Source organism: Plutella xylostella, chromosome 17, assembly GCF_932276165.1.
Source record: "Plutella xylostella chromosome 17, ilPluXylo3.1, whole genome shotgun sequence".
Taxonomy (NCBI): Eukaryota; Metazoa; Arthropoda; class Insecta; order Lepidoptera; family Plutellidae; genus Plutella; species Plutella xylostella.
In genome coordinates, this window is record NC_063997.1 from 2,084,587 (window position 1) to 2,112,188 (window position 27,602).

General features: G+C 37.0%; 1 protein-coding gene across 1 annotated transcript; it reads left to right on the forward strand.

Moving 5' to 3' along the window:
* Positions 1-11,024: 11,024 nt before the first annotated feature.
* LOC105383603 (probable cytochrome P450 9f2) lies at positions 11,025-16,380 on the forward strand. Its single transcript, XM_048627090.1, has 9 exons — positions 11,025-11,317; positions 11,611-11,765; positions 12,214-12,330; positions 12,541-12,746; positions 12,890-13,019; positions 13,146-13,238; positions 14,864-15,082; positions 15,328-15,594; positions 15,962-16,380. The coding sequence occupies exons 1-9, from the start codon at positions 11,109-11,111 to the stop codon at positions 16,126-16,128; spliced, it is 1,563 nt and encodes a 520-aa protein (XP_048483047.1). The 5' UTR covers positions 11,025-11,108; the 3' UTR covers positions 16,129-16,380.
* The last annotated feature ends 11,222 nt before the right edge of the window (positions 16,381-27,602 follow it).

Sequence of the window (27,602 nt, forward strand, 5' to 3'; positions counted from 1 at the left end):
AAGAAGCCTGCAGTTAGTCGTCATTACTAAAGTGCTGGTAATGACAGTTCAGATATAAAACTAGACAAACATAACATATCAGAATTGTTACAAGTATAAATAAAAAATAGATCACTGCATGATTATTACAAAACGAATAGATATAATGATGACAAATGCATACAACACGTTAAAGTTGCCAATAAAAAACCATGACTGCAGCGAATTCTCAATGCATTAGGCTCATTTACGCAACTTGAGCTAGAAATGAAAATGAACAAAGAGTTTTTGTTATATAACAGTGTTGTTGCAACCATTACGCAGATTATCGGTATCCGATTCATATGAAACCAGAAATAGACTAAGTTAATTGAAGACAGAAGTATATGTATTGTTTTCATGTTTGTTTTCAAGTGGCCCGATAAAGAAGCCATATGGCGGGCCACATGTTGAGATTGTCGAGCTACTTCACTATCCCCTGCGACCCTGACCGTGAATGTTAACTCAATAACTACTAATGTCTAAAATAGTACGCTTTCTTCGAACAACATAACTGGAATAGTTATAACAGCAATCGTGTTTTTGTTGGATGTTAATGAAAGAGGTTACAGAAAAACGTCATAATGATCATTGAACGTGCAAGTGCAAGGGCACTACAAGGTTGGAGAAGAAATAGATTAGTGAGATAAAACATGTGCTGAGCAAAACAACAGGCGACTGTGTCGCAGAAGGCGCGGGATGACAGCAAAAAAACCACTCACAAAGGCAAAAGCGAAGAATTGTGATTTAATGGATATTTTTTTAGGGTTCCGTAGCCAAAATGGCAAAAACGGAACCCTTATAGTTTCGTCATGTCCGTCTGTCCGTCTGTCCGTCTGTCCGTCTGTCACAGCCGATTTACTCGGAAACTATAAGTACTACAGTGATGAAATTTGATGGGAATATGTGTTGTATGAACCGCTACAAAAATATGACACTAAATAGTAAAAAAAAGAATTGGGGGTGGGGCCCCCCATACATGTAACTGAGGGATGAAATTTTTTTTTTCGATGTACATACCCGTGTGGGGTATCAATGGAAAGGTCTTTTAAAATGATATAAAGTTTTCTAAAAAACATTTTTTTTAAAGTGAACGGTTTTTGAGATATCAGCTCTCAAAGTCGTAAAAAGTATGTCCCCCCCCCTCTATTTTTATAACTACGGGGTATAAAATTCTAAAAAAAATAGAGGTGATGCATGCTAATTAACTCTTTCAACGATTTTTGGTTTGATCAAAGTATCTCTTATAGTTTTTGAGATAGGTTGATTTAACTGTAAATTATATTTGCTGCTACGGAACCCTTTGTGCGCGAGCCCGACTCGCACTTGGCCGGTTTTTTTAGGAATCGTATACTCGTATAATGCTAGTAGCCGGTGGCAATAAACTCCAAAAAACAATATTGGAAACGGGCGAACAAAAACAGAAAATCAATAATGATGATAGGTTGATGCTTGATGCGCCAATTTTTCACGCATACAAAAACTGTGAATCGAGCTAACAAAAAAGGGGAGGATGATAAATTACACCGCCCTAAATAAATATGGCTGACATTTGAGCGAACTCAAATGTTGAGGCAATTATGTCTTTAGTGGGGTTTCAACTTGGCATTATGAGTGCCCGGTCTGGAGGGCTACTCTTGCTTGATTAACTACAAACTGAGAGCTGTCGTGCAGTCTTTAATGCAACGAGATAGAGATGCGGTTAGTACAGGAGCGCCAGAGCAAGAGTGAGAGCCCCGTCCCGGGCTCATAGCAAGCCATTTCAAGGACCGCTCCGAAAGACAAACTAACACTTCAACAGGGCTGATGATAATATACTTTTTGCTATGTTTGTTATCTTAACAAACAAGCAAGTACCTACATATTTTTAGTTTACTTTTTCTTTGGTGTTTAAGAATATTCTACATACTCTTAAAATGCATTTTATAACAAAAAAACATAAAGAATAAATTGGTAAAACAAGAACGTGGACCACTTTAGTTTAGACTTTAATTCAAGTCGGCCCAGCAAGTAGCGTACGCATATTTACAGTTTTTATACGTGAGACAGGTATTCCGCATTCTAGAGGTAGCTTTGACATAAAAAGTAATTTATTACAGGTTCAAGGAATGAGGCGCCTCTCAGCTCAGACTGAAAGCATCTACGGTACCTGTTTTCTACACTGGCGTTATAAATCTTTATGGGTGTTTAATACCTCCACACAAACTACACGATAAAGAGTGTTTATCGGTGATATTCTTGACACATCGCGCGCCATTTCCGCTATCAGATGAGCAGGCACGTGGTGGGCTGCTAGAAAGCTACCATCTTCCCCGAAACTTGACTGAGGGTTCCGTATACCTGGTCCTTTTGCTATTCTAAAATTTACCTTTATGCTTATGGCTGTAAGAGCCAGTAAACGCAGAGGCCGGTTAGATTGAACCGTGTGTGAATGATGCATGCGTATCACGTAGCATTGTATGTACTGTCGGGTGTAACAAAGCGATACTGCTTGGACTTTATAGCGTTCTTAAAGCCTGGAAGGTAAGAGCTATATTTGTGTGTATTTGTTACAAATAGGTTATGTCCAACTGTACTTGCGGCGACAGTAGCAGCATCAGTCGTAGAATGCAAATTGAACTTATTCTACAAAATTTCGAACCGGATTCTAACAGTAGCGTTTAGTCATTTCTTTTCAGTAACTGTTGGTCGTTAACTTCGTTAACTGTAGGTTTAGATTGGGACGGTCTGGAACTCTATCCTTTAGTGACTTGAGTTATTAATGATTTAATTCGTAATTAAATAACTTATATAATTTTATTATAAACTGAGCTATCTCTGAAATACACATAATATGATAGAGAAGGTTAAAAATCGGCCACAATACCTTAACAAGATCGATAAATAGGATCTGGTTTGGACGTTTAGTAAATTAACTCATACGTAGTTATTTACTGTATAACTAATAATAAGTAAACAGATAGCTAAATGGTCATTATAATAATGTGAATGTAAGATTGTTAAAAGCATACGTTTTCCTGGAAATAACCTAGTAGTGGTCGTGACCAACGAGTGTAGCTCACTAGACTAGTTACCTCGTTACAACTCTTTCTAACTGGTGACCAGAGAAAACACTTTAGACCACATTTTCTTTTAACTGCTTTAATAAACATGTAAGTCACCACTTTCTATGGCAAAGAGAATACCATAGATATACATCTACAATAACTGCATCAATACATGCATAACCCGGCACTTACTCTTCCAACTATACTCAGTACAAAAATCACTGCCTCACAAACAAAGTGATTGCATTTATTTACAATATATCCTTGTCCAGCATATGTATATTCCAATTAGCCATAGAGTTAAGAAAGAACCAACTCAACCTCACTTGATCTTTACCCATATTAAGTACATTAGATCAGCATTAGCAAACATGTGCAAAAAGCCAATGCAAACAAAGCCCGCCACCGGCAGAGCGGGCCTACCGCGAACCAGTCTAGCGAGTCAGCGACCGTGCTGCCCCCCCCCCCCCCCGCTACCCCTGCAAGGTCAAGGCACCACTCCCCTTTCTTCCCACGGACGCTATTCCGGGCTGCTGCAGCGTAACCGGTGATACATGGAGGCAAAAACGCGGGTTTCTTAAGTCTGAAGATTTTTAAAATCGTATCTTGACAGGGTGTTATGGTTCGTCATCAGCGTTAGCAGGACAATAATCCACAGTTGGACATAGGCCTCAAGGAGCCCCGACTTAATCTGTCTTCGGCCTTCCTGATTATCTTGTTTAAAAGTCTCTATGTAATAGGAGGTAGCTACTGCACATTTTATTATTTCAGGAAACACAGTCATTTAGATCGCCAGGCTAAAAGCATTGTTGAACTATTTCCTCCAAGGTTGTGCCGTAATGATTTGGGAGTAATTCTCCGTACTACATGACTGTACAGTGTACACTGATAACGACAACAACTTCATTTATAATTACAACAATTAACAATGTCAACATTAACGACTGCGATTATGTATTTCACTTTGCACCTACTAAACATAATATCGTCAAGAAATGTCTCAAGATCAGACTGATCATAATCTTTATAATTATAGACAGCGAGTTCGCAACGGTGGCATAGATACTTCAAAGAATACTTTAGACTTGTTTTAGATTGTGAGTAGTGTAGTACTTAAGTAAATAATGTACTTTAGGAATACTTAAAGTGGAAATTATGGAAATCCTTTAAAGACCCTCTTGAAAGGTAGGCTTAAGCTTTTTTAGACAAATAAATATATAACAATAACTATAATACATACTTTTGCCTAGTTACACAAATAGCACTGAAGTTCAAGTGGTAAATTCTTTAGTATGTCACGGCACTTAGAAGAATCGTGCTAGCTGGGTGACACGCAACAGCTAATAAAACGTGTTTAGTGCGCTGTTGATGCTATCTAACTATTTAGTAAGTGGTAAGGTCACATCGATACGGCTAATTGGAACCAACGTTCAGAGCTTGTCGCCTTTAGAGTATGTAGAGTTAGAGTTAGACTTGGCTCTATTATAAACAAAGAAACACAGTGTATTGATAATTATTACTTCATTATGAAAAATATACTTTTTTTGTACTATTTTATGTATATAAGTTGTGAATTGTAATGTGTCTTTAATTGTGCAAAATAAAGAGTATTCTATTCTATTCTATTCTAATATAAGCTAACTATTGATAAATATTACGTAACAAAGACATGCAACAAAATAAAAAGGTTTGTCTGATATAGAACATAGAGTCATACACACAAAGAATTTGAATATTTATGTAACTAATTATGCTTAAGCAAGGAAAGCAAAAGATAAATAAGTAGAAATAAACACAGTCATTATCGTAATGAGTCAACTAGCCAATAAGCCGAATAGAAACAATGTCCCTGATTTTGACTCAGCAAACAAAATATAGATACACAAAGTTCATTAAAATGCACCTATTTAGTGACATTTCCAGTAAGTAAATAGTTTATATAATTAATTAATTAGTATAAATAATTCCAGTATTAAAGACATCTGGTATGGATAGACACAAATTAAATAATTACATTATATGAATATACATATATTATGAATTACATAACATATAATACGTATGTATATTGAGATAAGCTAGGGTACTCCTATAATTATGTGTTTAAAAAATATTATAAGGAAAACAGACACTAAACATCTTAAGAAAATTGAGGTCGCACTGGAGGCCATATTTTTGCAAAACAGGAAACAAAACTGATAGATATATGGAACTGGCATCCTTGGGTTTTACAAACACGATTGAGTGAAATGTATCCAGAAATTTCACTTCAACGAATTATATTTCGAGATAGAAGATAATCTTACTAAACAAGAATAGTGTGGTGAACCAAAATTAAGATTGTGGAATCAATTTTAAATCTGATATCAGATTTATCAGATTTAAAATTGAGGTAACTTAGAAAATTGACATCTATGTTATACCATGTTTTACGCAAATAAAGCATTCTATTATATTCTATTCTAAAACTTGTCAACTTTTAGTACTTCATTATAATGTCCCTAAAATCTTGTTCAACTTTCGCAATATTTTTATAACGTTAAAAGTGGATTGATGCTAAAAGTCTTAAACGAGACTATCAATTAGCAACATTATTACCAACATTCACCATAAACGATTTAACCGGACCAAGTTTTGTAATCAACAAGCATATCCGGAAAGGTAATTAATCGAACATACAAATTTACTTTAAAAATTCTCATAAAATAAATGCATAAAATATTGTTAAGTATTTAAGTTTTGAACAATATAAACCCATGTCCACTGGTCAAATTGATCAGAAAAAACTAGTGTCCAAATGTAGAGCTGCAGTCTACAATAGACTACAGACGGGAACGAATAAAGAGAGCAGGGAGTCATGCATGGTCGGTGCTTTTATATCGGCTTTTATCCCTGAGTCACGCCACCTGAACACGTCAATGCATTCTATAAAACACTGCCGAGTGCAAATTGAATACCGGCCCGACCGCACTGGCAAATTCCAAAAGTGTTGTGCAGAAATAATGCTCGGTGAAGGTCAATTTATCCAGCGTCGCGTAACTCAGGCTTTAAGTACAAGCAGTGTGGTAAGGACTAATACATTGCATACATTTAAATATGTAGTGTATCTGTAAATATGTATATGTATGTAGATTGAATTTCCATGATTGCTCCTGTCACGCATAGTTCTGATATTATTAGGCAATAATTATAAAATAGGGACGCCTACACAGATAACTAAAAAAGTTCAAGTTCAAAGTTAAGAAGAATCAAACGGCTCACGTCCATGTTTCGGCATCGTATGAAACGTTTCGCATCGCATTCAGTATTATTTGTATAGAAATTCACACAGTAATAGTGCGTCCACTTCATCGGCATTGCCGACGCCGTTTTTCCATAATAATATATTTATGACAATCCCATTGGTGATATGATGGTCCCGTCGGATACGAAACATACCGATAGGTGGACCTACCTTACACAGGTGCACGCATGTACCTTAAAGCAGTAAGGTTTTCTCTGCAGTCTGGTAATTGGTCGCAAGTTGTACAGCAGATTCCGACGCGCTTCGTCGCAGCCTCTTTGACTACCGACTCCTCCAGTAAAGTATGTTTGACTCCGTAAGAGGAGTCGGAACACGCGAATTTAGGTTTTTGAATTGAACAGGGGACATCTTTGGGCATGGAGAATAAATAGGATAGTTGACCTGGCAGATATTAAAAACAAAATTGTAGGTATATTTATTATAGTCGCTAACTTTGATCATGGAAAAACCTAGATTTAGACTTTTAGAGGCTCGCTAGATTTTGTAGCGAGAAGCGTCACACAGAATTTAAGGTATTCCGTTTATATTTATGGGCACAGTTACACGGTTTCTTTTTACTCCAATCCTATCATACGTAGTTTAACTAAACACCGTATGATATTAATCAAAACACGTTCATTCCTAATCAGACAGATGGTATTTACTGCTCGACTATAATAAACAAAACACGGACAATGCAATATCACATGCATTGAAATTACGAAAATGCCTTTGTCACTTTTAATTGGACAGGGCGCGTGCGTCTGTCGGTTATTATTGGTGCAAATAAACACGAGGCCCAGTTACGATGATACATCAGATTCTGCCCTGAATTATCATCATCATCATCACCATCCTGTAATCGTAAACTGATAGACCTCTCCAAAGGATAGAATAGAATAGAATATCACTGAATGTCGTCTTATAAAACTTACAAAACATTTTAATCTTATTCTTACGAAATATAGAGCAAATTGTAATAAGGTACCTACTGTAATGTGCCTATGTTTGTGGCATCGATGGAACATTGGTCTTAGTTATTTAGATATAATATTTTATTATAGAGGAAAGTCGTAGGTACTTGACTCAGAAACGAGCATCACTAAATCACGGAAGAAACTAGTAACAAAAACATCACTATTTCCATGCTAGCACACAATTAATTGAACTACAGTCAACAAAGGAATCAATTTGAGTGCAGCTTGACTCAAATTGTGTCACGTTGTGCAAATTTACTCAGAATTTAAGTAGTGTACGCAGAGTAAACCATGAAAAAAACCGTGTGTACAGAGGCCGTTGCACTAAAACCATGTAATACCCCCGTTTTAATTTCACGCCCCACGAGCAGTGATATTTTTATTAATCTTTAGAGGCTTTACTGGACTAAATTGCGTTGTGAGCGTAAGCAGCAAATTGCCTGGCGAGACCAGAAGTGGAATTATACGTTAAATTTCGGTTATTAAACGTTTATTCACACCCTGGTGGCGCACTGCATAAGGATCATGTTTATTCGCAGAAAAGTCCCTGAAAATTATAACGGCTGTTAGTTTTTTGTTGTTTTAATGTGAGGGGTTTAGTTAGCAAGTAATTTCAGTATACTGTGAAACTATTATTATCTTAATAGTATTTTTAATTAATTTTTTTTATTTATTGAATTATAGGTATGAATTAATACATAAAAAAAACAAGCTTAAAGATACTACAATAATCCTCGCAGGATTGTGCGCAGCGTAATACTTTCCTTTTTTTCAAAATTACCTACAGTTTTTCATACAAAATTCAGATAGCTTTTAAAACCATATCCATCACCAAAGCATAGAGCACGTTAGTACAAAACAATTACAGCCCCACCCCACATATCTATTAACTACCAGTTTCACACCTGAGAAAATTTTGTTAAACAGCACTTGAGTAGGTATTATACATCTTTTCGTCGGACTTTTTGTAAGACAGATAATCAGGCGGACTCTATTGGGTTTCTGTTCCTCATTTTATATCTGAACCATTTTTTGTAGGACTGCTTGCACTACACATCATAATATTGGTAGCAGTACGTCCTACATTAGTCTTACAAAAAATAACTATGTATGTATTTCAGTATTTATTATTAAACATGAATGTTTACTACATTTTGTACACCTTCCTCATTTATTCTTTAAGTCTCTCCTCCACCCAAAGGTTGCCTGGAAGAGATCGCTTTTAGCGATAAGGCCGCCTATTGCGTTATATTGTAAATTGTTATTTGTGTAAATTGTTTTTAAGTCAATAAAGTAGTATTCTATTCTATTCTATTCTATATTAGTTGTACTCCAGTGTGAAACCGGGCCTAATTCCACTAATTCGTTTCACATAAAACGCGAAGTTTGGTCCGGCCGGCCGCATCGGCACTAATATCACTAATTAAACTGATGTAGGTGAAATGTCGGTGTAACAGAATGAGTTATACTCCACCCGGCCAGGGATAATGTTGCCATTAGCACGTCAGCCTGTGTTTTAACCCTTTATCTCAGGGGCGCGAGGAAATTAGCGATGTTTGTATTTGTGCCCTTTGAGGGTATAGTTGGTTAACTTCCATGATTACTCTCAAATAGGTAGGTATATTAGGATATATTTTTTTATCGAATCCGAAACAAACAACGCTTTATCTTCCAATAGATCTCGCGATGTAGGATGGATTGGGTGACGTCTGTCAGACAGGATCATTAAACTGTACATCTTCATCATCATCAATCCTCTTAGCCCTAATCAGGGACTCTTAGCCCTAATCTTCTCTCGGTAGGCCGCTCCTAAAAAAACACTAGAAATGGACTAGGGTTTGTCACCTAGGAAAAGGATTAGCCAGTCAGATTAGTGTCAGTCGCTCAGTGCCCGTTAATAACTTTTATTGTATTTTGCTTAGGTATTTATGCTCATAGCGTGGTACCTTATTTAAAGAGCTACTCCCATTTCGCTATACTATATAACACATTTATCTAAAGCCACTCATATAGCAACTTACTTTCATGACAATGCGGAGACAGGTTTTATTGTAGGTAATTAAAATTAAAATTGAAATTTATTGCTAGTCACGGGAACGCGAATCACCCTTTTAAAATCTTTATTGATATTTATGGCGCGAATTAAATAAATCGACGCTCATTATGTGTTTAATATCAGAGCTTTCTATTTCACGAATATTTAAAATGGGTACTGTTAGCTGACTGAATTTTTCAGCAAAGTTTTTTATCGTACATCGTTTGAATTTTTTCCAAGCTAAAAATTACTATTGGCTGTATATAATTCTATTTTGATTTACACATCAAGGCACTATCCTGGTATTTTGATTCTTATACTCTAGACTAGTTTTTATCTAATTTCATTTTATTTATTTATTTATTTAATCCTTTATTGCACAAATATAAAAATAAGTGTGGACTTAATGCTACAAGCATGTTCTACCAATTTTTTTACTAATTTACCTACATAGTTAACAAAAGTATGCGCAAGTGAGTAGGCTAAATACCTTTACTCTGACAAAATATTATAACATCCAAAGTCGAAATATAACTTTGAGGTTTTCCTCCACTGTTGTACAGTTCTGTCTCTGAGGAAACATTATTTATTACGTTTTGTTTTCTTATTTATACAGGGTTTAAACTGTATTTTTGTGACAATGCATAGGGTAACGATAATTATTGTGAAATTATGTAGTGAAGTAATTACAGTTTCTTAACAATGCTTCACGATTGCATCACGAGTACATTAAGCCACTATTCGTTTGATTTGCACAGTAAGTATTCAATAAAATTATTTGTCTGGAATCACATAGGGATACCTATTTATAAAAACTTAAAACTCAATCTATACATACTTTCGTTTCAGCTAACTAGAGTTAATAGTTTTGAAATTCCTGTGGCATACGGACAAACAGACCGACAAGACGAAACTATAAGAGTTCGGTTTTACCGTTTGGTTACGGACCCATAAAGACTGACTTTCGGTACTTTGGTGTACCCTGGGTTTGTATAAAACCACCCTGTATGTACGCAACGTAATGTTAGATTATTTTCCCTCAGGACACATTTCTACAAAATTCAGTAAAAGCTTTGGGTTATGTACATGTCGACTCTGATATTCTTAACTCTATGCCCACAAGGGTGCAACTACCCCCTAAATTATGGTGAACAACTTTATACTTTGTTGTGTCCTTGACACGGTTGGTTTTTGCGAAATTTCAGCTGTGGTTATTTTCGCTCAGTGTTATTTTTTTACTTTTATAAAAAAAACTTGAGAGTTTGTTTCGAGAAGATGCGAGATAATAATAATAAGCATATGTGGCTATATGTATATAGAAAGGGCTATATAATTTTCGAACTTTTAAGCTCTTTCATATCATCATAAAAATACTTTTATCCATGTACCTACTTATTTAATTTCTGTTCGACCAAAGTTAACAAGTAGGTATTTCTTAATTACCTACCTCCAACGCGGTGCTACGAAATTTCAAGGAACAAATAAGTTCTACAATGAACTTTATAGTAGTCGTATCTATTATTATTACATTAAGATTTTAACAAAATGATCCAGACAAATGATAAATAAAAATTATCTCTGTATTTTATCTTTGTAATGATTTTTTTCACGATACATAATTATGTAAACATACTTCACAGTTGAACGCCATTGACACCGGATCAGATAAGCGGATAACCGGATTGTATCACACAAGCCCCGACGAATCACCACAAGAAACACGTGTGTTCAATTAAAAATAAATAAAAATGATAGTGGAGCTGTTAATATTTATATTCTCAACATTATCCGTGTATATTTTGTATGGTTATTACAAGAATAATCAGGATTTTGAGGAGAAAGGAGTGAAGTACCTCCCCGGAGTGCCGATATTCGGGAACACGGCCGGGAGTACGCTGGGGAGACATCACATGTTTTTTGATTATCAGAATGTGTACAAAGCTTTTCCAGGTGAGAGGTAAGTGACAGTGTTTGGGATATTTATAATAACCACCAGCTTCATAATTACTATAACTATATATTTATGCACTTTTATTTGGAGCTTGTGCAGCTCACAAATTCACAAACCCTTCTTTTCATAACTTCAAACATTGATGGCTTGTTATTTTGTTCAAAGTTCAAGTGTGCAAGAGGGGTGTTACAAGATTAACGTGTTTGTGTATCTGTTTTTTGTAGCGTAGCTCTTAAAAGACTGAACCTATTTTCAATTTGTTTTCATACTAATTATTAAGTATCGTGTATGATGTGCAGTTACGTTGGCTACGTGGATGGCATGGCTCCAACGATCCTGCTCCGAGATCCGTCCGTCATCAAACTGATCACTGTGAAGGATTTTGATCACTTTGCTGATCACCGACCACTGTCTTCCGATGATCTGTTTTCCGAAAGCCTGGTGATGATGAAAGGTATTTTGATGATGCTTGACATTACTTTAACTTACTTAGGGTTACCTTAGCTTAGTGTTTATCTTACGCACTGAATCCCCGAAGGGATAGTCACTGAGACTGACCCTCTTTGCGCTGTACATTTGCACTTGATAGGTCGCTAGCCGAATCGCCGTTTTAGAATGGGTACAGTACACTTAGGGTAGACTCCGGTACACACCCAGAAATATAGATGTGCAGGTTTTCTCAAGATTTTTTTTGAGAAAACCTGCATTGCTTCATTCACTATAAGAGCACGAGCTATGCATCAGACTGTGCAATTTAGTAGTTGTAAAAGTTTTGCATGGCGCTCACTCACATTGCGTAGCCAAGCGTCGCGCGCGCGCGCGCAAGAGCGAGCGCGATGGAGAACTTTTGTCACGTCTTAACAGCGCCCCGTGCTACAGGGCCTTGTATTTCTATTCTGCAGGCGACAGATGGCGCGACATGCGCTCCACGCTGAGCCCCGCGTTCACCGGCTCCAAGATGAGGCAGATGGTGCCCTTCATGAACGAGACCAGCCACAACATCGTGCAGTACTTGAGAGGTTCGTTCTGTGCTTCATCATCAGCTGATTTGGCTTAAGTGCTAAGAAAGGGAACAGTTGGGCTGGTAATAAACTGGCGAGAATTCGATCAAAAAGCGTCAAACCGAGCCGAATGGAGGAAGATACTGCAAACCTAAGCCCTGCTTAAGTAAAACTTGAGGATATTCTCTTATAATTTTAATGATTACCTAAATTTTAATAATGTTTCAGAAACGGAAGGACAAAACATAGACGCAACATTCCTCATTCATTGCTACACCAATGACGTAATCGCCTCAACAATATTCGGAGTCCAAGTGAACACATTGAAAGATCCCAGTAACTATTTCTACAAAGCTGGACAAAAACTAGTGGCTAGTTCCTTCTCGAAAAAACTTTCATTTTTCCTTGTATTGACCTTCCCTTTTCTGGCAAAGGTAAGTAAATAAGAGATCTTATATACCTATTATCTTAATAATACAAGTTTATGATGTTGTATGCAGCAGGGGTTATACAATATTATACATCCACTTCTGAAAATAGCAACACATTTATACAAAATAATATTATTTTATTTTAGTACTTTCCGTTCTTCCCAAAAGAGGCTACGGATTATTTCAAGGACTTGGTGTTGAAGACCATGGAACACCGCGAGAAAAACAACATTCAACGACCAGACATGATCCAAATGTTGATGGAGGCTGCTAAAGGTATGTATAATATACAATATTTTTTATAAGATCTTAAAATTGAAACATTTCAAGATCGAGTAGGTTACCTTATTTTAACATAAAAAACACGGAAAAGAAATTGTTAATCTTTCCAAACTGTTTCAGGGACATTGAAAGATCAACCCCAGGACAAACTAGATGATGTTGGCTTTGCTACCACCCAAGAAGCTGATGTGAAGCCAAAGGGTAAATTAAGACGTAAGTATCCAGAATTCTTTGTGTTCCGTAGCCCTTATGGATTGGCCATGTCTGTCCGTCCTTCCTTCAAGATTTCAGCTCAGCCAGCCTAGTTCCTGTGTAAATAGGAGCCACAAGCCTGGATGTGGTAAAAATTGAGATAGGCTTTCTGTAGTACATAGATATGGACATATTAGCAGAATGTGTTCAACTGTCACATATACCTCCTTACATATACTTCAGGGACTAGTGGAAGTCCTTATGCTATGTACTTGTATGTCGCAGCTGGACATATAATTGAATAACTAATACCCGCATGCAGTGGCGGATTAAGAGCATCGGAGGCCCTAAGCACAAAGCCTGTGTAGCCTAATTTAGAACATTTTGTTCCTTGACAAAGAGTGACAAAACAGTTCAATAGCTAAAACGTCCTATAACTTTTCTATAAAAAAGGATGTAAAACATTTTAAAAAAAATTTGCTTGCCTTAACCCTTAATTCACTTCGTGAAATTTACTAACGTAATTCACTTGTATGAGTCCCTGGGACTCATATATTTTGTAAGCGTGGGTTATTCAAATAAAACATATTAAACAACAGATGTATTTTAAAACCTCTACAAAATATCAAATATTCGTAATAAATATATGTTTTTACGTTTTTTTGACTCTTAAAGAAATACAAACCAACAATAAAAAACAGAAAAGTATGCTCTAATACAAAAATAAAAAAACGTGCAATGGGTTTTGCCACTGCTTACAGGCAACGTCAGCATACCTTTTTTGAGCAGGCCAAACATATGGGTTTTGTACATTTGGTACATAGAAATGCATTAGCGTATGCATTATTAAAGGAAGTGAATTAAGGGTTAAAGGCCTACGACACGCGCAAGTATCACCACAGTTACAACTGAGCAGGTACGCCGTCACACGGCACAGTTAAGTACGCGCAAGCCTCATTTTTGTCAAAATCGTCAGCGTGGAAACTGTTTCCCAATGAGGAACTATTTCTTCTACTGGTATATTTCCAATGTTTGCAAACAACTAGAATTTTTTCACTAGAATGTCTAGTTGTTGTATTTTTTCTATTTTACTACAATTTTTTTGTCCACAAAAATCAAACTGTACACGATCGAAGTGGACAAAAAAAATGCTGTAAAATTGAAAAAATCATTCACATTATAAACTACTCAAGGATTTAGAGAAGACTCTAATGAATGGCAAAATTATTAAAATTTCAAACATGTCGAAAAATGCGCAAGCCGCGTTCCCGCGGTATACAGTTTTACCACCCATTTGCACAGTATTCCATGTACAATTGTACAGTACAAGCCGGCCTGCGCAGGCAAAACTATGGTAATACTCACGCGTGTGGTAGGCCCTTTACCAACCACACGCACGGTATTCCGTGTTTAAGTCGGCCTGCGGCGCAGGCAAAACTGTGGTGATACCTACTTTTACGCGTGTGGTAAGCCCTTTAATCAGAGCAAACTCATTACATCGGACATATTGTGGATGAATAAAATGTACTTAGGTATAAAATGAAACAGCAGCAGAGGATGGGGGCCCCTGGAGGCCCGGGGCCCCAAGCACGTGCTTGTCGTGCTTATAGGTTAATCCGCCACTGCCCGCATGTATCACGTTCCAGAATGGGATTACGAAACGCTAGCTGCGCAAGCGTTCCTGTTCTTCTTCGGAGGCTTCGACAGTTCTGCGGCCGTCATCGTGATGGCCATCCACGAGCTCGCCATAAATCCTGGTGCTCAAGAGACTCTCCATGAAGAGGTGAAGAAGCATCATGAACAACACGGGGAGATGACTTACGAAGGCGTCCAAAACATGCCCTATTTGGATTGTGTTGTTAATGGTAGGTTTAGAATAAATGTCCTTTTATTTAAAAACATTTAATAAAAAAATTGATTTTTACGTTTATAGTTGGTAATATTCTGATGCCGTGTTACATGTAGTAAGTTCAATATTGCAGACGGCTTAATTAAGCTAGATGTTTTCCGTTTAGGATTAATTTGGTACTTTACTCATTGGAACTTTTTATTGCTCGCGAGTGTATAATAAATCTGGTGATGATGATATTAAAACTTTCCTTGTCCACAGAAACCTTAAGGAAGTGGACTCCAGGGGTCGCAATGAACAGGGTATGCGTGAAACCATACGTCCTGCCCCCTCCAAGAGAAGGAGGGAAACCAGTGAAAGTAAAACCGGGAGACAATATCTACAGCGTCGTAAGCGCCTTGCACTGGGACGAACAGTATTATCCAGAGCCTGAAAAGTTCAAGCCTGAAAGATTCAGTGACGAGAACAAACATAAGATACAGGCGTTCACGTTCATTCCTTTTGGAGTTGGACCCAGGAATTGCATAGGTATGTAAACATATTTGCAATAGGTTTGTGAATTATTATTAAGTCTATTACTGTGTAGGGTCTGTGAGGTATAAAATTACAAAAAATTATAATAATATTTTGTGAGCATAAAATATTCGAGCCAGAATATAACGACATTTCCAATCAGTCCTCTAGTGGACTTTTCTGTGACTATAAAACTACACGTTTTCCAACCTTCTTCTGAAGGCCTAGCATGGGCGCAAGACGCGCACGCCAAGACATGAAAAAAGTTTTTGTCTCTCTCACATACCTACATGGCGCAGCTTCGAGAGCGAGTGCGACGGAAAACTTTTGCCACGTCTTGACGGCATAATACTATCATTCATAAGAAACTATTTGCCCACAGCCTCGAGGTTCGCGATCCTGGAGCTGAAGGTCCTCCTCTACCACCTGGTCCTCCACTTCGAGGTCCAGAAGTGTGAGAAGACCTCTGACCCCATCCGCCTGGGTCCACGCGACTTCAACGTGCAGGCTGTCGGCGGCACTTGGGTCAAGTTTAAGTCTCGGAAATGAACACGATATTATGCTTCCAGATTGGTAGGAGACGTAGCATGTTAGGTTGATTTTGTACATAATAATAATAAGACATCCATAAACAGTAGGAATGCAAATGTACAAAATGTGTATTTTTTATTTTACTAATAATTTGTGTATAAAAAGGAGCTGTGCAATCCTTTTCTATTCCTTTTCATTTGCTTACTTACTGATGACATGCCTAATATTAGAATAAACTTCAATAAAAGTATAAGTACCTAATTTAACAAATAAAACAGTGCTTATTTAACCAAATTTCCATTTGACCCATATTGAAACGGACATATTTCAATATGACCCGCTGGATTGTTACCGTGCATTTCGCAACACCCTGTATATGACTAGTGACGTCACATGCAGCACCGGCTGCACAGACTAAATTCATGAATAACTAATGCAAACAGTACCTTTGTGTAGTTTCGCTAAATACATAGTATACTTATACTTATGTTTACTAAAGCATTTGTTTGTTGATGCAGATGTGTAAAGGTAGAGAACTCGCAAGCTAGCGAATAAAGGTAAGCGTCGACATTTTCGGCATCGAACGCAACGGACGCATCGCATTCAGTATTCTTTGTAGAGAAATTCACACAAGTGCGTCCACTTCATCGACATTGCGGAATCGGTTTCTCCTTACGGTCGAATGGCGTAGTGTTTAGTGGCCCTGACTGCTATGCCGAAGGTCCCGGGTTCGATTCCCGGCTGGGGCAGATATTTGTTTAAAGACAGATATTTGTACTCAGGTCTTGGGTGTTGATATTTATATTTAGTATCTATCTATCTATGTATTTGTGTAGATATATCACCTGTCCGACACCCATAACACAGGTTCTGCCTAGCTTGGGGTCGGATGGCCGTGTGTGAGATGTCCCCACATATTTATTTATTATTATTATTATTCACATTTATGAAATTCCGTTTGGTCCGATACGTGCGATACCGATAGGACGCTTACCTTAAGGTTGTTAGGTATGTTTCACAATGTCTGGATAAAAGTTATCTGTATACTGAAAGAGGCATAGAACAACTCGGACTCTGGTGTACCCATAGGTAAGCTTGACACAGGTAACTTTTATCCAGGCTCATGGAAACATGCGGTGAATGTTAAACAAAGATAGAATTTTATCATTGCACGATCCAAACACTTTTAACACTTTTTTTTTCATTTGGCGGAGCTGGCTAGTTTTAATTAAAACTTTGATGAGTAATTTTTTAGACTAAACTACTCGATACTCGTACTGTGTGGTCAATATCCTCTTATGATTCGCAATGTACTTGTACTTGCACACTCCACATCAGTAAAGTACCAACTGAGTTCTAACTAGTTAAGAGAAGTTTAGTGATGTTCATCAAGGTACGGATACGAATACTTTAAAGTACTTACTCATTTCTAATTTAAGTGAATTTTAACTCTTATTATAAAACGTGGACCAAAGATAGACCTGGTTTAGAACCGATTATAGTCCAGAGATGTCATACAAATCTTATAGCCGAGTTTAAATTAGTTTGTTTTATAATATAAACATTTCATTAATATTGTAAGTACATCTCCTTGTTATTAAATTTATGCTATGATTTTACTCAGCTTCAAGTAAATAACGATATCAAAAGTAAAAACAATACATATTCATTACCTCTAACGTGTATAGAAAGCACTCACGACTCACGACTGTTATTCCTTGGAGACATATTATTTACTCGCGGCCGGATATCCGATACCCACATAAGAAATCGGATAAGAGATACGGATATTCGAAACACCTCTACCAGGCATTCTCTGACGTCTGCAGTTCAGTTGCAGTTGCAAATCCCATTTTGAGAGTTGACGCAACTAAGTTTGCTTCAATACATTATTCATGGCGGCTCTCAAAGGTCTTCGCAAAAAGTGAAGGAGGTAACTGCTAAATTGACTGTAAATAAGTACTTCAGTACCTATATTATAAATTAAAAGTTCAAGTTTGAGAATAAAAAGCTGTATAACACTCTGTCCTGGGGAGTCACTTTCTAAATCGACGAATGATGAAACAGGTATTTTTGCGCAATCGGTAAGATAGAGCCGCGGTTAACGCTGCAAATTAGATTTTCCTACGCTAACTACTACTCTACAAATACAGGGTGTTGCAAAAAGGGTGTACTAAGCCGAAACCTACCTACATGTGCAGCATGGTAAATCTAAGCCTGAAACTGAAATCAGAATTTGAAAATTCGCGAAAGAAAAATTCATTTTTCATAGAAACTTTGTTGGTCACGTGACTTTTTTACTATGGAAAAAAAAAAAATTTTTTTCGCGAATTTCCAAATTCTGATTTCAGTTTTGGGCTTAGATATACCATGCTGCACATGTAGGTTTCGGCTTAGTATACCAATTTTGCAACACCCTGTATATTGTTGTATTAAGCGTGCCAATTGCGTGACAATTCTCGTTCATTACTTTTTATGTATTTAGAGAGTGACCCACCAGGCCTACTCATCGAACCACTACCGACTAAGTCCCACTCTACAATACATACTCGGGGAGCACAAAAGGAGACTTGGGGAGTCTCTACTGACGTATCAACTGTATGTATGTATGTACGGTGCTCCCTGGGCAGTCAGCGACTGACGCTATTCCTATAAATGACTAACCCATCCCTTTTACGCTCATACCCCCTTATTCATAAAAAAGTTACTGGACGCTTTAGCTATTGAACTGTTTTGTGACTCTCTGGCAGAGTATTACATTGGGACTAACATAACACTCTGGCGAAAAGTGGGTGCAGCAATGCACCTCTGCCTACCCCGCAAGGGAGTACATTAGTACAAGGCGTGAGTGCGTGTTTTTTTTTGTTTTTTAATAAATAAAAGAGATCTTACTTAGTTAGCCAAATTTCCATTGGCCGCACATTGAAACGGACATATTACAATATGACCCGCTGGATTGTTACCGTGCATTTGTTCTTTGACAGAGAGTGACAAAACAGTTCAATAGCTAAAGCGTCCAGTATAATTTCTAAACTCTACATTAGTCCGTAATATTCTCTCAGGTTTCGTCCACCCCAGTAATCGGTTTCATTTTTCCGCCTACACTAATCCTATCGAGCCAGCTCTAATTCCTGTGTTAATAACGAATGTTAATTTTGCTGGTGTCCTAAGCCAGGGTTTACTGTTGGCTGTCTCTGTCAGGTCCGCGTCAGACTCGCTTCATTAAAGTGCCATCCATCTCTGTCTAACACCAGTGGCATTCGAGATATGTAATAAAATTGGTGTCAAGGAATACTTTTGTGAGTTACTATAGTGAATACTTTATGTGCAGTTTGTTGCATAAATTCTAATTCTTACCTAATATTTTTTTATGTATGTTAATATTATTTTTAAACAATTTTAGGAACATATAACTTGAATATTATTATCTAAATAGGTATAAGAAGTCCAAAAATAGGCTTTATAGGAACGAACGTTGTAAAGTTTCGAAAATACTAATTTAAAACTTTGAAAATACAAATGCATAACCTGTTTTACCCTAGGTATCAAAACTCTAAAACAATAACCAATTAATGCGTTTAGGAAACACCAACCAGAATTAAAGAGATACCTACCATCAGAGCCTCCTTAGGGACGTATCACCTGATTTACGTATCACCTTCACACCACATGCTTTTGATGGATAATCGAAAAATATGATTCTATTAAAATGGGCGATCGGGTGCCATCACCTCGCTGAATATTATTATGTACGCCCAGCCGTCGCCGCCACAGAGTCACAAGAGTGACAGATGGGACGTATGCTAAAATCTCCTCATTTTCATGTATTTTTTGCACTTGGACGTAGAGAAATGACCGGACAGACCCATGGTAAATGTTAAACAACGTTAACACCCACAAGTCAATCCCGTGAGCGATGTGAAAGGATGATAAGCTTCTGTCGCTGATAGCCTATGGTATGTCGACAGTATGTTTAAATCGGTGAGGCTATTTAAAATAACGTTCACGTTCACGACACAATTTTTTCATTGCACATTTTTACGCAAGACGTGGCCGTTTGGAAAAACGTGAAATAAAATTTGCATCACCCCCTTTAGGCTTAGTATACCACTTTTTCAACACACTGTATATTTTTTGGCTGCATGGAAGGTCGCAGGTAGGGAATACAATCCCGGCCTTTATTTGGGATCCCGGGATTTCGGGACTGGATGAAGACAATCCCGGGATCCCGGGATAGTCCCGGGATTAAGGTCACAAACAAAAACACGTCTAATGAATCAACGTTTTTAGGTTTATTGGAGACACAGTATTTATAATTTAACTTTGTCAGACCATACTTAGTTAATAAAAAAATATACTTCTTAAAAAAGATAAACAATATGCTACTTGACTCTTTTTTAAAGTAGGTCTAATATGATTAGTAATTGCTCTATTAGACCAAACAAAATAATCTATTATTTTTTTGGACCTTGCCAATTGCAAAGCTTTAACTTAAAAGTAAACAGGCGAAAACGGTGTCAGCCATATTTGTTTATAATAAATTATCACATCTGTGACGTCACACGGGTAGAAAACAATCATTTGACATTTAACTAATGACAACAAAGCTACGAGAATACCCTTACATACTAATTTACCCTTTTTTGTCAATCCCGAAAATCCCGGGATTGGCAAATTTTAATCCCAAAAATTTCGGGACTGGAAAATGACCGGGATCCCGGGGAGCGGGATCCCGGGCTTGTATTCCCTAGTTGCAGGATACCTAACCTAGTACGAATAAAAGTCGCATCTACGTCGTCGCCAGCTCTGTGGCGGTGTCGGTATAAGTCGGTGCAGCCGCGCTGCTGGGCATGAAATTGACATGCGCCCGTGACGCCGCCGCCGCCGCCGCCGCCCGGCAATATGTCAGCACACTCATGAGGCCTGCATTCAAATACTATGTTATTTAATACCGGTTCATCTTCTTTCATAATCAGCTCTTTTGTGTATGGAATATTGTTTAGATTTTACAAAAGTAGATAGTTGCTTGATGGCGAAAACAAAGTGGGGTTTCTTCAAACTTTACTAAGCAGACATGAATAGAGGTAAGTATAACAAGGAGATAATTTATACCGAGAGTAATTGATTTACCTCTATACTTCTGTATCCGAAGAAAAGATATCAAATACCTAAGTACCTACCTATCATTAGGTAATGAAAATGAAAATTCGTCTTAATATCTTTGTCACTAGGTAGGTACATAATATAAGGCCGTCGAAACAACGAAAGAGTACGCTTTTAGCTAATGAGATTGCGGTAAGTAAGTTAATAAACCAGGGGTTCCTTTGAGCAGCGTCTCCCATGTCAAAGGGCTTCAGACCAGATGGAGAGGCAAACATATGGGCATATACCGAACACTCCATTAAGCGTACACAAGCCATTGTCACACGTGTTACAGGGCAACAAAGACTGCTTTGAAATGAAGTAGTTCGGTCCTTTAGCCTTATTAGTGATTTTTTCTTTGAAGCCTAGACAAAGATTGGCTTGAGGTGTCTTTTTACATGTTTTTACTTGGTTAATGGGTGTTTTGTGTTCGTTAAACAACTCGTGTCTAATGGTTGGTTTGATTATAAGGTTAAGTAACTATGCAAGCAGTCGTTGGTTCGATTTTCAGACGAAAATAATTTTAAAAAGTATGGGACTGAGTATGTATACCATTTGTTTACCGAATACCTACTAAGTATGGCACTTTTGCAACACCAAACACATACCACGGTATACAGGTACTGCTACACAGGTTGTTACAATACTCAGGTGCTCGTAATGAACAACTTTAATAATGTTCTACGAATTTTGGAAATTCTCTAAAAGGAGAAATTCCTACAATAGTAAAAAGTCATGCGACGCTATAAGTAAATCGAGCTTTTCGAGTTCAGTACTTATAAAAAATTTAAATGAATTCCGAAAACAAAGACCTAAGCTAAGAATAGAACCAATTTTCGTATTTCCCGAGGGAATAGTTAAGGTAATAGGGTTCCCTTGTAGTGGTTTCTACGGATCACCAAAAATATAAAATAAAGTCAGACCAGAAAATATACCATATGCATAGTGTAATGACATAGTGATACCTAGGAAAGAAATTGTTTTTCTATTTAGCTTGTTTAAAAATGTTTTTATTTATTGTTAAAGTTTTTTTTCAAAATTAGTTGGAAGATCTACCTTGAATATACATAAATAATAAATAAAAATTCGTTTATTTGAAAAACCAACAAAGACACATAAAATTTGTTAAAACCTTGGTCCTCAAACTAGGATTCCCAGGACCCGTCGTTGACATAAGACATAACGTATATTGTTACATATGATTACGAGGAAGGTTTTCCGTCGGTAAGTTTGCACCAAATAGACTCAAAAGCTTATTTCTTATACTCAAATCTTATTTCTGAAATTCGTTATTTAATATAATGACACATTATTACCAATAGCAGTCAACTTTTTATCCCAGAAGTCCCACATAAAAACTTACAAGGCGATGAGAAGCTCGCACATGAAAGCTAGTAAACAATAAACATGCAAGAAGCTTTTAGAACTTCGATAGTCCATATTTCTCCATCAAGGGGGGTACTCCGGGAGGGTGTGTGTGTCCGGGGATTACTCTCAACCAGCGCCTCGCCATTAGATGATTCAATAAACATGACACCCCCGTTCTGGAGGGTCACTCTATACTGACGAAAAACGAACGAACAAGAGCTGTCGTGCACAGCAGCGGTGGCGGTAGCGTGTACGTGTGGTGCGTTGCTTCTCACGCCAGAGATGCGGGTTCGAATCCCGGCGCTGACATGTACCAATGAGTTCTTTTAACTTAAGTACAATGTATAGCATCGCTCTTACGGTGAAGGAAAACAAAGTGAGGAAACCTGCATATCTGGATTTAGCACATCTAGGTATGTGAACCCACCAACCCGCAGTGGACCAGCGTGGTGGGAAATGGTCCAAGCTTAGGAAGGCAGTTTAGACCTTGGGGATATGCACTAAGGTTCCACCCGAGGGAGCCAGGTGCAGACCGGTACTTAATCCCCCACAGAGAATAGAATAGAATAGCTGTCGGCACGTTTGAGAGAGATAGAGTGGTGGCTCGCGCAGCAGCGAGCGCTCCGAAACTCAGTTTTTCGTCGTATACCTCTAGAGTGACCCCCTGTTACTATATAGTATAAAATCCCAATATATTTTGTAAGAAATGTACAATACATACGAGGATCCGAAGACACGAGAAAATAATACATGCATACTCGATAAATCAATGTAAATGCTGCAAATAAAATAAAATATTTTTATTTTATTCCAACTTATTGTGTTTCTACGACTGAGCACTTAACGCAAATTATCGCTCTACCAATCACTTTCTCAACATCACCAAAAGTATACTGGTAGAAAATGCTACAAACATTAAGTTCCTTGGTAAAATAATATTTTATGTGCAATAAATAAATTTATAATAATATATAACAGAGCAAAACTTTAGTATGGAATTCTGCGCTAAGCAGTATTAAAGATTTGATCTGAAAATTTACTCAAATGTTAAAATAGATCATCATCTTTCAGGATAAATAACTTACCCTGAGTAAGTTAAGTGAGGCTAGTCTTACTTCAAAGTTAAAGATTATTTCAGCTTAGTTAACCCTACAACTGAAGCGCTACACGAAACCCTGTTTATTGGGCGACCCTTATAACAATAACATTTGTAAGGGGCTTAAGCTTTCACCTCAAACGCATAATCTGTAGAGTTCCAAGATACCGACCCTAATGACTAAGAAAACATTCTCAAATAAAGGAGCGTGTCTTTAAATTTAAAATGGCACTTATAAAAGAGCGTTACGGTAAATGGGGGCAAAATTTATGAGATGCCACGGGTAATGCAAACTCGTAATGAAATTTAAAAACAAAATGTGCCGATGCGATGCGACACAAAAGGTCGGGCTACATTACACGGATACTTAAGCGGAGTGGTAAATGTTCGAGAATCTTAAAAAAAAACGCCCGTCCAGACTAGGAACTAGTAAAATGGAATCTCTGACCTAATTGGAGAAGACATCTTACGTATGAATCATTATCTCACCTTAGAATCATTATCTAATCAGATTTTAGGTCAAAACGACGTTAAACTTGAATAAAAAAAGTTATTTTGATATCTTTATTTGGCAGTTTAGACTTTGGGGATATGCACAAAGGTTCCATTCGAGAAAGCCAGGTGCTATCTATACTTACACCCCATAGAGAATAGAATAGATATCCTTATGGTTAAAGTTACAACAGAACTATCTCTGAAAAAAGCTTTTAAATATTATTTGAGTGGCATTTACAGAGACGCAATTTTTAAGCCGATAAATCATTTTGATACAATCCATCAATTTTACTACGTGGTTTTGCGTTGCGGAGAATGGCAATTCATTTGGATACCGTGCAGCCTGTGAGTTTGGTTTTTTTATTCAACCTACGATGAAAATTGTTTGGGTTACACAAATAAACATGTAAGTATCCCTGTTATTCCTCTCTAGGTAGACCGAATAGAATATGGGTTATCACCTTATCAATTTACATCAATGAAGTAGGATTTTGTGAAAATTTACACATTTTTGGTAGTTTAAGAGGTTTACTTATAACTATATAATATCAGCAAGACTGGTGACCCGTTTGTGCCGAGCCTTCTTTGTAGACTATCTTAAGTTACCTGTGAGAAATAAATGAGTAAATTTAGTGACTGCATTATGTTACAGCCGTAAGGTGGGTCCAACGTTACGGACTGTACTGTAACATTCCCAGCGAGCATGTTATGCAACGCTGTGTTCTAAAATCGGCTCGTTACTCGCTGGTTTCCCCGTAACACTATGACTGCACGAATGCTCGCTGTGTAACATGTTACATTACACCACATAACGTTCGTCACGACGTACAAATAGATCCGTGAATGCCGCATCCATCCTCCGCGGAGACAGAACCTCCGAGGCTTCGCCGCGGCTCGTTACCGCGGCCCGCCATTACAGCACTCGTCAAATTTCCACACAGTTACCGCTATAGGTATTATTTCGTTACGTCTGCATAATAGGAGATTATCGTCCCGTTGCCGCATAAATGGTACGGGCTGGTTCAACATTTTAGCTGCTTTGAATCTCTCGTGGGATTTTTATAAGTATTATATATTGATGTATGGTTATAAACTATGTTAGAAGGATAAAAAAATATTCTCTTGAATATCTTTATGGAGCGGAGCTTTTTGTATATTATTATCGATATATATTTTTTAAGTTTTTAAATACCCACATTGTTTTGTTCTTATTGTTTACATACTTTAGCTCGCTTTTCAATAAACTATTAGTTTTTTTAAATACACGGTCAGACTTTACATCGATCGATGGTATTAATATCTCAATACATACATGTAATAATGCATTTTCATTGAATTTCCAGTAATAATAAAGAGCCCGTAATTTCAAATGTATTACCAAAACAATCAATTAGGAAATTTCTATTCATTACTACTGTAGCCGTCTAAATAAACGCGATTATATTACGGGCACTGGGGGGTCACTACAGAAAATGAACGAACGATAGATCATATTATTATTCACTGCTCGGTACGCTAAACACAACGAGATAGAGTCGTGGATAGCTTAGCGCTCAAAAGCTCGTTGTATTAACCATATAGATTGCGTGACAACACTCGTTCGTTTTTCGATTATGAAGAGTAACCCCCAGTAGGGGACTCCACTCACCCGTATTGCATCGAAAACTGTTAGCATCTAATTCTAAAACCCTATTATTCTGCTGTCAGTCCGTTTAACATAAATGCTACATGTTATGCAGAATAATTTATAATATTAATTATAGATAGGTGATTATATTAATAATATATATTATTTCTACATTTACTTGCTATTGAGAGGCGTCAGTTTTCTTTGCCCCAGATTGTACTGTACCTGTAGCCCACGAACCTTTCAGGTATTATCATTTTCCTTGATACAAAAGTTCTTCAAAATCCGTTTATTACCTAGTTTTGATGTGAAAGAGTATTTCACTCTGTCAATATCGGAAATGTGCGAAAGACATACTCAATTACTCAGTGCTCGCTTGTTAAAAAAATACTATATTAAAAACAATATAGATAAGTATTTCACACGCAAACCCGCGTGCGCGCGTGAGTTTATACTGTCCGGATGTGAACAACGCGGAACTCACATTAGTGCACGCGAATAAATTCACAAATTCTCACAACCAGGGCTATTCTAAATTATTCTCGCAGCCAGGCTATTCTAAATTATTCTATTAAGCGAACATGAAATTCAGCTCTATACAAACGACGGAGCGCTTAATGAGATATTGCAGGGATGAATACTACATAGGAAACATACTTCGGCACTTTTTTCATTTACGATTATAATAAGACAGAGGTTATTTTTGATACTATGCATTCATAAATATTATTTTGTAATCACATTCACTAATGGGCACTTAAAAAGTTCCTCTTACTAAATATAGATACCAAAAAATTTAATGTCACCAATTTTTGAAAACATTGAATTTAGAATTTTATTTCAAAATTTGCGTTTTTAGTTGATAGTATTCTGATAATCTGTACATTTAGTACTTCAATATTGCAGACGGCTTCATTAAGCTGATCTTTTCCGTGTAGGAGTAATTTGGTCTTTCTTTCTTTCTTTCTAATCTAGTGACATTTAACTTGAGAAAAAATTGACACACTATTACGGGCCATAATAATATGTATTCAATAGTAATTCATCTTTACTAACCACACACACACTAAAGTAAATTATTAACAAACCTAATTATCCTCAATCAAGCTTAAACACCTGGCAATTATTAAATAAGACCTTTTTATTGTTCAATAATTAAAGATCTTTAATTATTCCCACCTGTTACTCGACGTTTATTTCCGTTAATTTTAAATTACGAACGTTCGAAAAATGCGCCGAGTTCCAATTTCAAAAAGGCTACGGCCGGTTCCTGAATGGTCATTTTAAGTGGTTTGAACGTCATCCGTCAATGGCGATTGGTCCAGCCTTTATGCTTATGTTGAAGAGGTCAAAAATCAATGGGTTAAGATTCAAAACCATAATAATAATTATTGGTAAGTATAAGTATTGAAAAAATATTTCATAGACATAATCCTAATCCTAACTAATATTATAAATGCAAAAGTAGCTGTGTCTGTCTGTCTGTTACTCTTTCACGCCAAAACTACTGGACGGATTTGAATGAAATTTGGTATACATAATGTTCTAAACCCTGAAAAAGAACATATGCTACTTTTTATCCCGGAAATCCTACGAGAAAACTTTTTAAGGCGAATTGAAGCTCGCGAGAACAGCTAGTATAGTAGAAATACCACATAACATAAACCAAGTTTTACAAAACCAGGTTTACCAAAAATAAAATAAGTCATAATAATATTATTTCCTTTCCCCACATAAGTGTTTTCCAGGTTTTTAACGTTGATA

What these genes read in the sequence shown, in the direction of transcription:
- LOC105383603 (XM_048627090.1), top strand. Translation starts at nt 11,109, where the DNA reads ATGATAGTGGAGCTGTTAATATTTATATTCTCAACATTATCCGTGTAT. An exon ending in AAAGCTTTTCCAGGTGAGAG is followed by an intron (nt 11,318 to 11,610) that starts GTAAGTGACAGT and finishes TATGATGTGCAG; the next exon opens with TTACGTTGGCTACGTGGATG. An exon ending in TTTGGATTGTGTTGTTAATG is followed by an intron (nt 15,083 to 15,327) that starts GTAGGTTTAGAA and finishes CCTTGTCCACAG; the next exon opens with AAACCTTAAGGAAGTGGACT.